Consider the following 13,095-nt stretch of genomic DNA (forward strand, 5'->3'; position numbering starts at 1 on the left):
AGAACTGATAGAATGCCCTACTCCACAGGATCAAGATTCCATCCTCAGTTCTAAACTCACTAGTATGTGACTCAGCCAGTTAATGTATCAAATTATTAATTTCCTTATCCATATAATAAGAATAAGGAAGTTATATGCCAAGGGACTGTTACAAGAATCAAATGAGATATCCTTTATGTCTGTCTATACAATTTTATCTGCAAATACTGGACTAATATTTACTATAAATACTAGACTTTATTTCAAAAATATAAAGCACATACAACAAAACAGTATTGCTAGCTGGTGGTGGCACACACCTTTGATCTCAGCACTTGGGAGACAGAGGTAGATGGAGCTCTGTGAGTTCAAGGCCTGATCTACAGAGTGAGTTCTAGGATAGCCAGGGTTGTTACACACACACACACACACACACACAAAATGCTGTGTCAGAAACAAAGAAAGAAACAAGCAACAAAACAGTATCATCTCTTCTTTGGGGGAGAGGGTGAATTCATGTATGTTTATACTAATTTTTCAGCTTTTCAAATGGAAAACATTGATTCTATATACTTTGAATTTTGAAATAAAATCACACACATAAGGCATCACTCTGTGCAGGGAACTTTTATAAGAAGGGTTATGTTTTCACAAACTATCCTCCAGAACAGTTGATTAGCAGAGAGCAGGTATGAGAACCCTGGGTCAGCAAGTATAAGAAACTTCTGAAGCTTAATCTAACCCCATTATTTGCTAGAAAACTGCCTGCGTGGTTTCTCTAGGTTAGACCCAGCTAGTTAATATCAGCACCAACAGACACACCCTGGTACTGGCTGGCTTCAGGCCTACGGTGGTAGCACCACATTGGAAAATAATTATTTCTATTCCAACATATAATTTTATGGCACAGCTTTATAATTTCTGCCACTTCATTTTCTTCATTCAACAAAAATAGGTTTGCTTTGTGATGTGGTGATATTTTGTTTGTGCTCTAACAAATAAAGCTTGCCTGAAGATCAGAGGGCAGAACTAGCCACTAGTTAACCATAGAGGTCTGGGGGAAATGATATGGCTGGGCGGAGAGCGAACTATAAGTCGGGAGGAGATGGGAGCTCAACTCTCCACTTGACTAAGGAGTTAGAAGGTAAGAGTTGACTGTGGCTTGCTCCTTTGTCTCTCTGATCTTTCAGCATTTACTCTGATATCTGGCTCTGGGTTTTTATTATTAAGGCCAATTAGAATTCGTACGACATTGTGAGGACACCAGAAAGTTGGCTTCATAAACTAAATGAGCCAGGCATGGAGTAGAAATTGTAATCCCACCGCTAGGAAGGTGGGAGCAGGAGGATTGAAAATTTGAGCCAACTTGAACTAATCATTAGTTCAGGGCCAGCTTGAGCTACCTCATGAAATTCTGTCCAGAACAAAACAACACAAAAATACTGATTTCCAAGAACAAAGGGCTAGTTACCATAAAGCCAGGGAGAGGGCCCCTGCAACCCTTTCCACTCGCTGTCAGTTCCGAAGCTATGAAAATGCTTTTGTATTATGCTTAGCATATAGAAAGTAAAATTTTTCTTCAATTAAAAAAAAATGAACCAAGGTTGTACAGAAACATTATTTAAAAGTTTATCCTGGAAAAATAATTCAAAATTGTATTCACAAAAACATGTACTTCAGTGTCTAGAAGATATGTAAAATATTATCAGAAAAAATAGACCAAATGCCTGGCAGTTGTGGTGCACATCTGTAATCCCAGCACTTGGGAGGCAGAGGCAGGCAGATCTCTGTGAGTTTAAAGGCCAGCCTGGTCTACAGAGTGAGCTCCAAGACAGCCAAAGTTATACAGGAAAACCCTCTTTCAAAAAAACAAAATAAAAAATAGACCAAACTGAGTTCGATGTACACAATTTGGTGTATGAAGTATTATCAACTAATTTTATGCTACTAACAAGAATTTTAATTTTTAAAGGCCATCATGAAATTTCAGACACTGCTGTTGTATGAACATTATTCCATATCCAGACAGATTTGTTTTTCTGCTACCCAGGGACTAGGAATCACTAGCTGGCACAGAACCCAAGACAGCTCACACAACTGAAACTCTTGAGTCTAGTTCTGCACAGCTGACCACCACAGCACAAATGACATCAAACAACCACATTACAGAACACCAGACTTTAATACCTTACAAAATATGTACAAAACTCGAACATTCCTGTGAAATACAATTCAAGCCATAATTGTAAATGTAATTGGATACTCTGATACAGTGAAAAGATCTAGTGGGTTACAAAAAAAAAATAAACATGTAAACTATCAAGTATAAAGAGCATTTTAAAAATACACAAAACTCTAACCCTGGGTTTAAAATGATCTTTCAGAAGTAAATATATATTTACAATTTTTTAAATTTCACACATTCGTTCATTTTACATGCTCTTAGGAATCAGGAAAAATATGTAGGTGAAATAATGTATAATCATTTATGTTAAAGTCAATACAAGAAAAACACCAGTAGGGAAGGTGGCCAACAGAATGCATGGTACACAAAAGTACGGTACAGTAGGGAATTACAAAAGGCGGGGGAAATGCTGTGAGTCATAAAACAGACTTAGCCAAAACCGCTTGTGGGAAGGAAGCAAGCAGTCTCGCTGTGGAGACATCACGGCAGGGACCCAACTTCCTCACCTGAAAGGCTGCTGAGATGATTAAAGAGATGGCCTCCACCTGGAGGAACACACTCGGGTATTAAGACATCATTGTCTGGCGTGTCAAAGTTCACAACACAGTCCACACCAGCACCTGTCTTTGAATTTACAACCTTGAACAACATTTCATTCTTAATACAAGAATCAATGTGTAAAGTGTGAAATTCCTAATTGGAGTGTTCAGCCCAGTGGATTATCAAAAGCCATTTATAAAATGTTTCAATACTGACGATATGAAACTGATGGTATTAAAGCTACAGAAACTTGGGAATGATCACGAAGTTTTAACTTCCCAGATTAGAGTCCAAAGTCACTTTGCCTCCGAAGAACTGCAGAGCCATCGGTCAGACAAATGTGCCGCATCTCCCCAGCAGCAGGCACCTGCCTAGGTTTTCCGTCTGTCATAGTCCCCAACCATCCTCTTGATGTGCGATAATTTGCTCTTCAGCTGCTTGCAGTAATTCCTCTTACTTTTAAAATCTGCAGACTAGAAGGGAGAAAATGAATCGTATGAATGCAAAAATCTGAATAATAGGTCTCCACAGTGTCCCTGGGAATACCAACTCACTCCAGGGCAGACCCCTAGCCAAGAGGAAATGGCCAGCACCAAGCCCCATGCTCTTTTGTTTTGGGGGACTTTTTGTTGCCAGTTTTTGTGTTCTTGGTTTTTTTCTTTAGTCCCCCCCACCTTGAATGCTTCTTTAAGAGAAAGAGAGAGCACATGAAGTTGGGAGGGTGGATACTGAGGTGGAGAGGATCCCTTCCAACTAGGAGGATTTGGAAGAAGGGAAAAACAGCAAAATATATTGGATGAGAAAATCTTTAAAAGGAAAAACCAGGTCTCCTAAGAAAGCAGTGATAAACAAGAAGAAAATACTAGCCATAAAGAATTGTTGGGTATTAAATGAGTATGTTTAAGGTGCTGGTGATATCACTAACACAGGCAAACGGTTCTTCAATAATATTTTTAAATGGTTTTTTTTTTTACAAAGGATATGTTTATTTCTTTTTTTTAACTTTATTTCATGCACATTTGGAGTTACAGACAGCTGTGAGCTGCCATGTGGGTGCTGGGAATTGAACCTGGGTCCTCTGGAGGAGCAGTCAGTGCTCAACCACTGAGCCATCTCATCAGCCCCAGGATATGTTTATTTCTAAAACTGTGTTAAGTCACCACATAAGCCTAGCGACCTTTTTGTTGGGGACTGCAGACCCTCAGACCCTGAACTTTCTAAGACCCTTTGCCTGCCGGAGTAAACAACTTGTTTTTCTATGCATGCAGCTGCTCTGAGCTCGATACCCTCATGAGTTCCTGATAACAGGGAGGTGGTTTCTGGTGGGCTTGCAGCTGAAAAAGTCCGAGAGTTAGGGCGTGGCCATTAGTCAAGGCCTATAGAAGCTGCTCTGGAACACAATAAAATTGGCATTCTTATTTCAAGAGTGACCAATGTCTCTGTTTAAATCCCCAGACCATTACCCAATCGCAGTTCTAGGTGATGTAGGCGCCATACCTTTTTGCTTATATGTTATCTTAAGAAAAAAAAATCAGGCCGGGCGGTGGTGGCGCACGCCTTTAATCCCAGCACTCCGGGAGGCAGAGGCAGGCGAATCCCTGTGAGTTCGAGGCCAGCCTGGTCTACAAGAGCTAGTTTCAGGACAAGCACCAAAAACTACAGAGAAACCCTGTCTTGAAAAAAATCAAAAAATCAAAAAAAAAAAAAAATCAGGGGCCAGCAAGATGACTCAGGAGATAAAGACACTTGCCGCAGAGTCTGCTGACCTGGGTTCGATACCCAAAACCCATATGGTGGAAGATAATCGACTCCTACAAAGTATCCTTTGATCTTCATACATGTACCATGGCAACAAGCACCTCACACACACACACACATACCTGCATACACACGATAAATAAATAGCTTTCAAAAATTCCAGTCAATAAATTTGTTCACAGCAATCAACTAGGGAAAGGAAAACTAAACAGAGGATAAGAGACAGAAATATTCATTACATACTATTTTAAAGATTTTCCTTTTCATTGACTACATATGTGTGTATCAGTATGTGGGTGTGTGTATACACATGTGTGCAGTTGCCCATGGAGGTCAGAAGAGGGTACTGGATCCTCTGGAGCCATTTCACGTGGACCCTGGCAATCAAACTTAGGTCCTCTGTCCCTATACACTTTTTAATTGATTTTTATTGAATTTTTACTGAGCTCTACATTTTTCTCTGCTCCCCTCCCTGCCTCTCCCATCCCCTCTTCAATCCTCCCCCAAGGTCCCCATGCTCCCAATTTACTTGGAGATCTTGTCTTTCCTACTTTCTACCTCCCATGTAGATCAGATCTATGTAAGTCTCTCTTAGTGTCCTCATTGTTGTCTAAGTTCTCTGGGATTATGGTTTTTGGCTGGCTTTCTTTACTTTATGTTTAAAAACTACCTATGAGTGAGTACATGTGATAATTGTCTTTCTGTGTCTGGATTACCTCACTCAAAATAATGTTTTCTAGCTCCATCCATTTTCCTGCAAAATTCAAGATGTCATTATTTTTTTCTGCTGTGTAGTACTCCATTGTGTAAATGTACCACATTTTTCTTTCCATTCTTCGATTGGGGGCATTTAGGTTGTTTCCAGTTTCTGGTTATGACAAACAAAGCTGCTATGAACATAGCTGAGCACATGTTCTTGTGGCACGTTTAAGCATCCTTTGGATATATATCCAAAAGTGGTAGTACTGGGTCTTGAGGAAGGTTGTTTCCTAATTTTCTGAGAAATCACCACACTAACCCCAAAGGGGTTGTACCAGTTTGCATTCCCACCAGCAATGCAGAAGTGTTCCCTTTTCCCCACAACCTCTCCAGCATAAGCTGTCATCAGTGTTTTTGATCTTGGCCATTCTTTAGGTGTAAGATGGAATCTCAGAGTTGTTTTGATTTGCATTTCTCAGATGACTAAGGATGTTGAACATTTCCTTAAGTGTTTCTCAGCCATTTTAGATTCCTCTGTTGAGAGTTCTCTGTTTAGGTCTGTACTCCATTTTTTTTAATTGGATTGTGTGTTCTTTTGATGTCCACTTTCTTGAGTTCTTTGTATATTTTGGAGATCAGACCTCTGTCTGATGTGGGGTTAGTGAAGATCTTTTCCCATTCTGTAGGCTGTCGTTTTGACTTGTTGACCATTGACCGTGCCCTTTGCTTTACAGAAGCTTTTCAGTTTCAGGAGAGCCCATTTATTAATTGTTTCTCTCAGTGTCTGTGCTGCTGGGGTTATATTTAGGAAGTAGTCTCTTGTGCCACCTATACACACACTTTTTAAAACTGAGGAGGCAGCATGGTGCAAAGTGCCAAAAGGAGGGCCGAGCTTGGTATCCAGGTCACACATAAAGCCAGGTGTGGCAGCTATAGCTGTAGCCCCAGCACTGGAAGGAGGAGGATCCTGGGGCTTCCTGGCCAGTCAATCTAGCAAAATAGTAAGCTCTAGATTGAACAAAAGACCCTATCTTGAAAAATAAAGCAAAGAGAAATAGGGAACACACACACACAGAAAAAAAAACAACAAAAAACCCACTTTATTTAAAAATCATTATGTTCTGTAACTACATTAAAACTTTTAGCATTAAGTCTTTTGAAAACAAAAAGTACTTTAAGTCAATGGTGTCTGGTAATGTCAAGTGTCCGCAAGGACAGAGCAGGGACATGCTCAGTGGGGATGTAAGCGAGGATATGTACTTGGGAAGACTGCATGACACATAGAGGACCAATGAACCTACAGTTTACTGAGTGGACACCTCCCAGACACGTGCACATTGATGCTAGATTATTTGTAAAACTCCAAAACTAAAGAACCAAATAATTGTTAACAACAAAATAGGTGGGCAGGCCGGGCAATGGTGGTGCATGTCTTTAATCCCAGCACTAGGGAGGCAAAGGCAGGTGGCTCTCTGTGAGTTCAAGGCCAGTCTGGTTTATAAAGTTGAATTCCAGGCCAGTCAGATACCCAATGAAACCTTGTCTCAAAAAAGTTTTTAGAAAATCAGTATAAGCAGTAGCTACAAACAAATAAAATTAATGTTCCAACTTCTCAGTTATAATGCTCATATGTAAATGGCAGGGGCTTTGTCTATAAACAGTGTACATATACATGAATGGTGTAGTCATTATAATAAACATTAAATAAAAAAGAGTCTTAAAATTAGATACTTACTACTTTAACTTCCTTTAGTCTGTTATATTCATCAGCGGCAGCCTATGAATGAGAAAAAAAAGACAATGTTTATTGAAGCATTTTCTCTCACATTCTTGCACATCTTTAATTTCAGCACTCAGAAGGCAGAGGCAGGCAGATCTCTGTGAGTTCGAGGCCAGCCTGGTCTACAGAGAGAGTTCTAGACAGCCAGGGCTGTTACAAAGAGAAATCCTGTCTCAAAAAAACCAAACAAACAAACAGAAAAAGAATAGCATTCTTTGGAACCGGAGAGACAGCTCAGTTGTTGAGAATGTGGGCCTTCCAAGTATCTAAAAGGGCAAGTGAAACACACACACTCACTTTACACAGTTCTTAACAATCACGGCTCAGTGAAACCTCCCCTAAACTGCTAGGCCTTGGGCTGCCTCGATTCCCACTCTGAGCATTTACTCAGACAGTCCTTTGTACACAGAATGTGAACACAGTGTCAGCCATGCTGTCTACGGCGTTCAGATGGCACCCTCCTGATGAGAATTTTAATTCTCCTTCTAATCTTAGCATTTCAAAATAATCAAATATACAGTAACTGAATAATAAATGTTCAATAAATTGAGAAAGGCTTACCAAAATATCAGATAAAAGCTACATAAGACAACATATAAATCAAGGTACAGTAGCAGCACACACTTCAAAACCGAGAAGCAGATCATCTCAGCTGAGAACTGTAAGAACTCAATGAGAACAAAGCTCCGAGCAGCATACGGGGTGATGGCGGAGGTTTATTTACTAAAGCTCAAGGCAGTCAAACGGCCCCCAGCACACTACTCTGGAAGTGTTGTCAATAAAATCCTGACAGACAATTGAAATGTTTTAAATGCATGCACTCTAGAAAAACAGCTTCATATTCTGGCATTTGTAGTCACTACATAGGAACACACACTTTCAAAGCATTATACACCCTTCACTAAACTATGACAGAATCATAAATTTGAAAACTGTATAGCTACTTTTATGCATAAATGTTTTAAGAAGTCAAACGTGATGGCACAAACTTGAAATCCCAGTAGGCAGGAGACAGGGGGATTCAGGGTTCAAGGTCAGCCTATGCTACAGAGCCAGATCCTGTGTCAATACAAGGAGATATTTCTTATTGATATAAAACAATAACCACAAATGGTTTCTGTGTGAAGGAGTAGGAAATAAACAGTGCCAGAGCCCAATGTCTGTCTGCAAAAGAAAAGACCAGGAGGCTGGAGAGTTGGCTCAGAGGTTAAGAGCACTAACTGCTCTTCCAGAAGTCCTGAGTTCAATTCCCAGCAGCCACATGGTGGCTCACGGCCATCTATAATGAGATCTGGTGCCCTCTTCTGGTATGCAAGCATACATGGAAGGAATGTTGTATACATAATAAATAAATAAATCTTAAAAAAAAAAAAAAAGAAAGAAAAGAAAGAAAAAGAAAGCCAGGTGTGACCGACCACACATGCCTTTAATATGGTACTAAGCAAGAGGACTTCAAGCTCACCTGAGCTACACAGCGACATATGAGACCTTGTCTCATAAAGACAAGAACCCAAAGGATGCCGGTAAAGGGACATAGGGAGCAACCAAAGGCACCCCCATGGTCAAACCAGAACAATTTGAGCCACTACAATGGGCATTTTATTGGTAACTGTCACTGCTTGAGCTCGGTGAGAAGCTGGCTCTGGAGGCAGGGCTGCCTGTCTCCTTCAGAGCAAGCATGTTTGTGCCATGTCCTCCAAAACCCCTGATCAGGGAATGGACACGGACTCACCAGCCTCAGACTGTATGACCCTGAGGGAAGCAAACAGCACAACAGCCCAAGAGCAACAACAACGTGTCCTTGAGAAGAGCTAGAGAGTGAACCATTCCAACAGAGGCGACTATTGTTTATCCCACAAAGTAAAAGTGTCTGCCGGGGCTCTCAGAAGCTGAAGTTCAGCTTGGGAAGCTCTTCAGGCAGAGAAAGCTCAGTTAGGAACAACAGCTTTAAAGAGGGTTCCCAATGTCTCTGCTGGATGTCTGTAAGCCCTAGTGTGACAAAGTTACCCCCCTGCTGTTATTTGTTCTTCTGCTGGAGCCTAAGAGGACAGGCCTCTGCCCTGGGAGTCCTTCAGGAACTCCACCTGGCTGCTTTTAAAGGCACTTCCCCAGTCAATTTTTGGTGAATGCTTCCAGTGCCTGCTTAATGATGCTTTCTTGTCTCTCTCTTTTCTTTTCTTTTGTTTTGGGGGGGGGGGGGGGGTAGAGGAGTTCAAGACAGGGTTTCTCTGTGTAACAGCCTTGGCTATACTTGAACTCACTTTGTAAACCAGGATGGCCTCAGAACTCACAGAGATCCGCCTGCCTCTGCCTCCTCAGCGATGGGATTAAAGGTGTACATTACCACACCCAGCTTAATTTAAATTTTTGCATACAGGTGCTTTGCCTGCAGGTTAAGTTTGCACACATCACTTATACCCGGTCGTTAAGTAGGCTAGAAGAGGGGATTAGATACCCTAGGTACTGGAGATTGAACCTCAATTCTCTGGAAGACAAGCCAGTACTCTTAACTGTTTGGACTGTGTCTGCTTACCTGCACTCCTGGCATTCTCTTGGAAACAAAGCTTTTCTGGAGTATGAGGTAGGAATTTAAGGGGGAACCCCCACCCCTCACATAGCTCTGGCTAGCATAGAATTCAGTGTGCAGACTAGAAGGGCTAAGCTCACAGAGATTCTGCCCCTTCCTCCCAAGTGCTGGGATTAAAAGTCCCATGTAAGGGATATACTTTTATGGGCCCAATTTTGAATTGAGGTTTTTACAATAAAAATGAACTCTATTTATAAATAGAAAAAATTTAATGTGGCCAGTTTTTCTAAATAGAAAGGGATATATTTATGTATCTAGATTGCTGCTTTGTAACTTTTTAATCAATTTGTTTATCAATTTTAATCAATTTGTTTAATCAATTTGTTAATTTGTGTGCATGTGCGTGTGTGTTCTGAAGCTGGGCAAGGTGGGTCACATGTCTGAAATCCCAGTCTTGGGAGGTGAAGACTCAATGTTGTCCTCGGCTACACAGTGAGTGCGAGGGGAGCCTGAGGTACGTGAGACCCTGTCTGTGAAAACAAACCAAAAGGACAGACGAAAGAAATGAGGCGTGGTCTTTACCATGTACTCCTCGCTTTCTTCTCTGTAGTCATCCAGCTCTCTGTCTAGACGAGAGAGCTCTTTATTGACCTCGTCGAGCTCAGCTTGTAGACTCTTGTACTCCTGTAGCCCTGAGTCAAAGTCTCTCTTGTAGAGCTGTCTTTGTTGATCTGAAGTGATGGGTGGATATTCCCTGAGAAGCAGAGGAGGACACGGTTACATGAGCACCCTTTGCACACACAAAAAGCAGGTGGTTGGGTCTGGAGAGATGGTTCAGGGTTAAAGAAAAAGTTGATGACTCCCTCAAATGCCACACACTGGTAAGACGTACGGAAGCATGTTCTCTTGTTTTCTGTCATGTCCTAGAAGACAGAGGGGGCATACAATTAAATTCTATGAAGAAATATTCAGAGACTGTACGGGTGCACAGCCTACAGCACCTGTCACCCCATCAGCTGCATAGGCACCTAGTCTGAAGTAGCTAAGTGGGTGTTCCCTTCCTGCTTGTCAAGGAGATGTCCTCCTGCAAAGGAAAACATCATTTGGTCACAGGGCGGTGCTCTCTTCCTAAACGTTCTGGATAAACCGTCTGGAATGACTTCAGACCTGAAGATATAGCTCAGTGGCGGACCATTTGCCTACACCACGCACAAGGTTCTGAGTTCAAACTCCACTATCACACAAAAAGAACAATCATACTTTTTATACTATCATTCGCTTTAAATAAACACTCCTCATGTCTTTACAAATAAAGGCAAAAGTCAAGAAATTTAAGGTTCCCGGTCAATAAGAATGCACTAATTCTCACTAAGGATGCTACAGGGTTTAAACACTTAGGTTTAAGGTCTTAACACAAATGCTCGAGCACTGCAGAACAGCTGGGAGTGGCTCTTTCCTGCAGCCACCCACCACCTCCAGCCCAGCTTATTTGTTTATTTTTGGTCGTATTTTTTCCAAGTGGAAACAGCTTATCTTGTTCTGTCATTAGAAAAGTATGCATTAAAAATGTACATACAGAGGCTGGAGGCGTAGCTCAGCACTCAAGTGTGTGTTTAGTGTGTGTAACATCCTAGGTTCAATCTACAGCATTAAAAAAGCAAAACCAAACAGAAAGAAACCAAACAAACAAAAAAAACCTATGAAAACATGTTCGTTGCATAAATAATCTGACAAGTCATGAAAATATGATGAATTACTGCTGGAATTCTGAAGCCAAAAAGATGGCTCTGCGGGTAGAAGTGCTTGGTGTAAGGAGAGAAGTGACTGTGACTCCCTCAAATTGTCCTCTGACTTACACACACACACGCACATACACACAGACACATGCACACACGCAGGCACATGCACACACACATACACACACATGGACATACACACAGACACATCCACACACACGCAGATACATGCACACATACACACGCATATACACGCACGCAGACACATGCGCACACACATGCACGCACATGCACACACACACAGTGCCCCACCCTAATAAAGAAAATGTAATAAGCAATCTCTAAGATGGATTCCCGTATCTCTGAATGTGCTAGCCATTCCCTGTATAGGAAGCTGGTACATCAAAACATCCACAGGGAAAATACTTGGAATTATTTCACAGGAAGATGAAGCCTCACGGAATATGGGACTTAAACCTTAGCTCTAACAGTCAGTAAAATGTCTTCATTTGACAGAGAGAAATATTTTATCTTTTAATTAAAAGGAAACAGAAATTTGAGATTTCTCAGAGTTTTCAGTTAGATGCTCCATTATACAAGCTAGACCAATAAATATTTCACAGATAGATGAGTAAACCGGTCAAAAAACTCTTGTGAGCAAAGAATGCAAAGTATGAGAATCATAAGTAAAGGATGTCAAGTTATCCATGCTTCTAACACCTTAAGAAGCAAGGTTTAAGAACCACCATTCATACTGCAAAAATTTCTGATGAGTGGGGCAGTGGTGGCTCACGCCTTTAATTCCAGCACTCAGGAGGCAGAGGCAGGTGGATGTCTGAGTTCAGGCCAGCCTGGTCTACAGATTAAGTTCTAGGATACTCAAGGCTACACAGAGAAACCCTGTCTCAAGAAAAAAAAGAAAATAAACGTCTGTTCTAGTGTCAGACACCTAACAGGAAAAGGCGACATAATACATATCACTCCTGTGTGTTTGGTGATGGTAGACTAACACAACAACTTGGGCGCAACACTAAACTGTTTCCTTAACTGCTTACGAAACTGTAACAAGAGTTCTTTGGATTAAACTTTAAAAGAAACTCAGGGACTCACCATGAAAGCGTAACTTGAAGGATAGCCTGTGTGATTTGAAAATTTATAATCAGTCCAACACAGTTTCCCTAAACCCAAGTTTTATTTCTTTGAAAGCCTTCCTTGAGTGTCTACTGGTAGAAGAGCCAATTCAGGGAGACATGTGTGTGAGAGCAATGGTTACAGCCAAATAGACCCCTCCGCTTCTGTGTTATAAAAGGGTATCAAAGAAAAACACAACCCCCAAAACTGTCTCCAGGTCTTGGGGGCAAAAAATGAGACGGCAACATGACCCCAGTTTCAAAGGCAATGACCCTAAGCCTGGGTGGTCGATAACCACCCAGACAACGATAACCAGAACGCTTAGGTGGCTCTAGGAGAGGGGAGAGGCCCTACCTGACCCAGTCCTCCTCCAGCTCGTCGCAGGACTCGCCACCTGTCGTGTAGTCCGTCTCATAGTGGTCTGGCTCCGTTCTCTTCTGTTTTCCTGCTCGTCCCTTTGTGGGAGCCCTTTTTGAAGGTGTCTCTAGGTTCCCACTGCTGCTGTACCGAGGCTGCCTGAAGTCATCCACAGGTGAGGTCAGAGGAAGCTCCTGGGCTACTTCAGGCACCCTAGTGGAAACACAGGCCACTCTCAGAGACCGATGAGTACACTTTGACTCTGCCACCTCCCTGCGCCCGCCCGAAAGGGCAGTGAGACACCCACCCTCGCCCCCCCCCCCCCCCCCCCCCCCCGCTCATCCAAGGAGCTCATCCGCTGAGCACAGATGCCTGGCTTCCTGCATTCAGTCTGGCACTAATT

The 13,095-nt window shown here is 42.0% G+C and overlaps 1 protein-coding gene across 5 annotated transcripts in view; it reads right to left on the minus strand.

Annotated features, from left to right (window-relative positions):
• Nucleotides 1-2,142: 2,142 nt before the first annotated feature.
• Ocln (occludin) overlaps nt 2,143-13,095 on the minus strand; it is a 49,767-nt gene continuing 38,814 nt past the window's right edge. For all 5 annotated transcript variants that reach the window (XM_085676774.2, XM_048442875.3, XM_048442877.3 and 2 more), the window contains 4 exons: nt 12,690-12,905; nt 10,051-10,222; nt 6,897-6,938; nt 2,143-3,177 (listed from right to left, as the gene is read on the minus strand). In XM_085676774.2, the coding sequence (XP_085532900.1) occupies nt 3,076-3,177; nt 6,897-6,938; nt 10,051-10,222; nt 12,690-12,905 (532 nt within the window). In that variant the 3' untranslated portion in view covers nt 2,143-3,075. The remainder of the gene's footprint in view (nt 3,178-6,896; nt 6,939-10,050; nt 10,223-12,689; nt 12,906-13,095) is intronic.

Source organism: Myodes glareolus, chromosome 15 (assembly GCF_982192425.1).
Source record: "Myodes glareolus chromosome 15, mMyoGla1.1, whole genome shotgun sequence".
Classification (NCBI taxonomy): Eukaryota; Metazoa; Chordata; class Mammalia; order Rodentia; family Cricetidae; genus Myodes; species Myodes glareolus.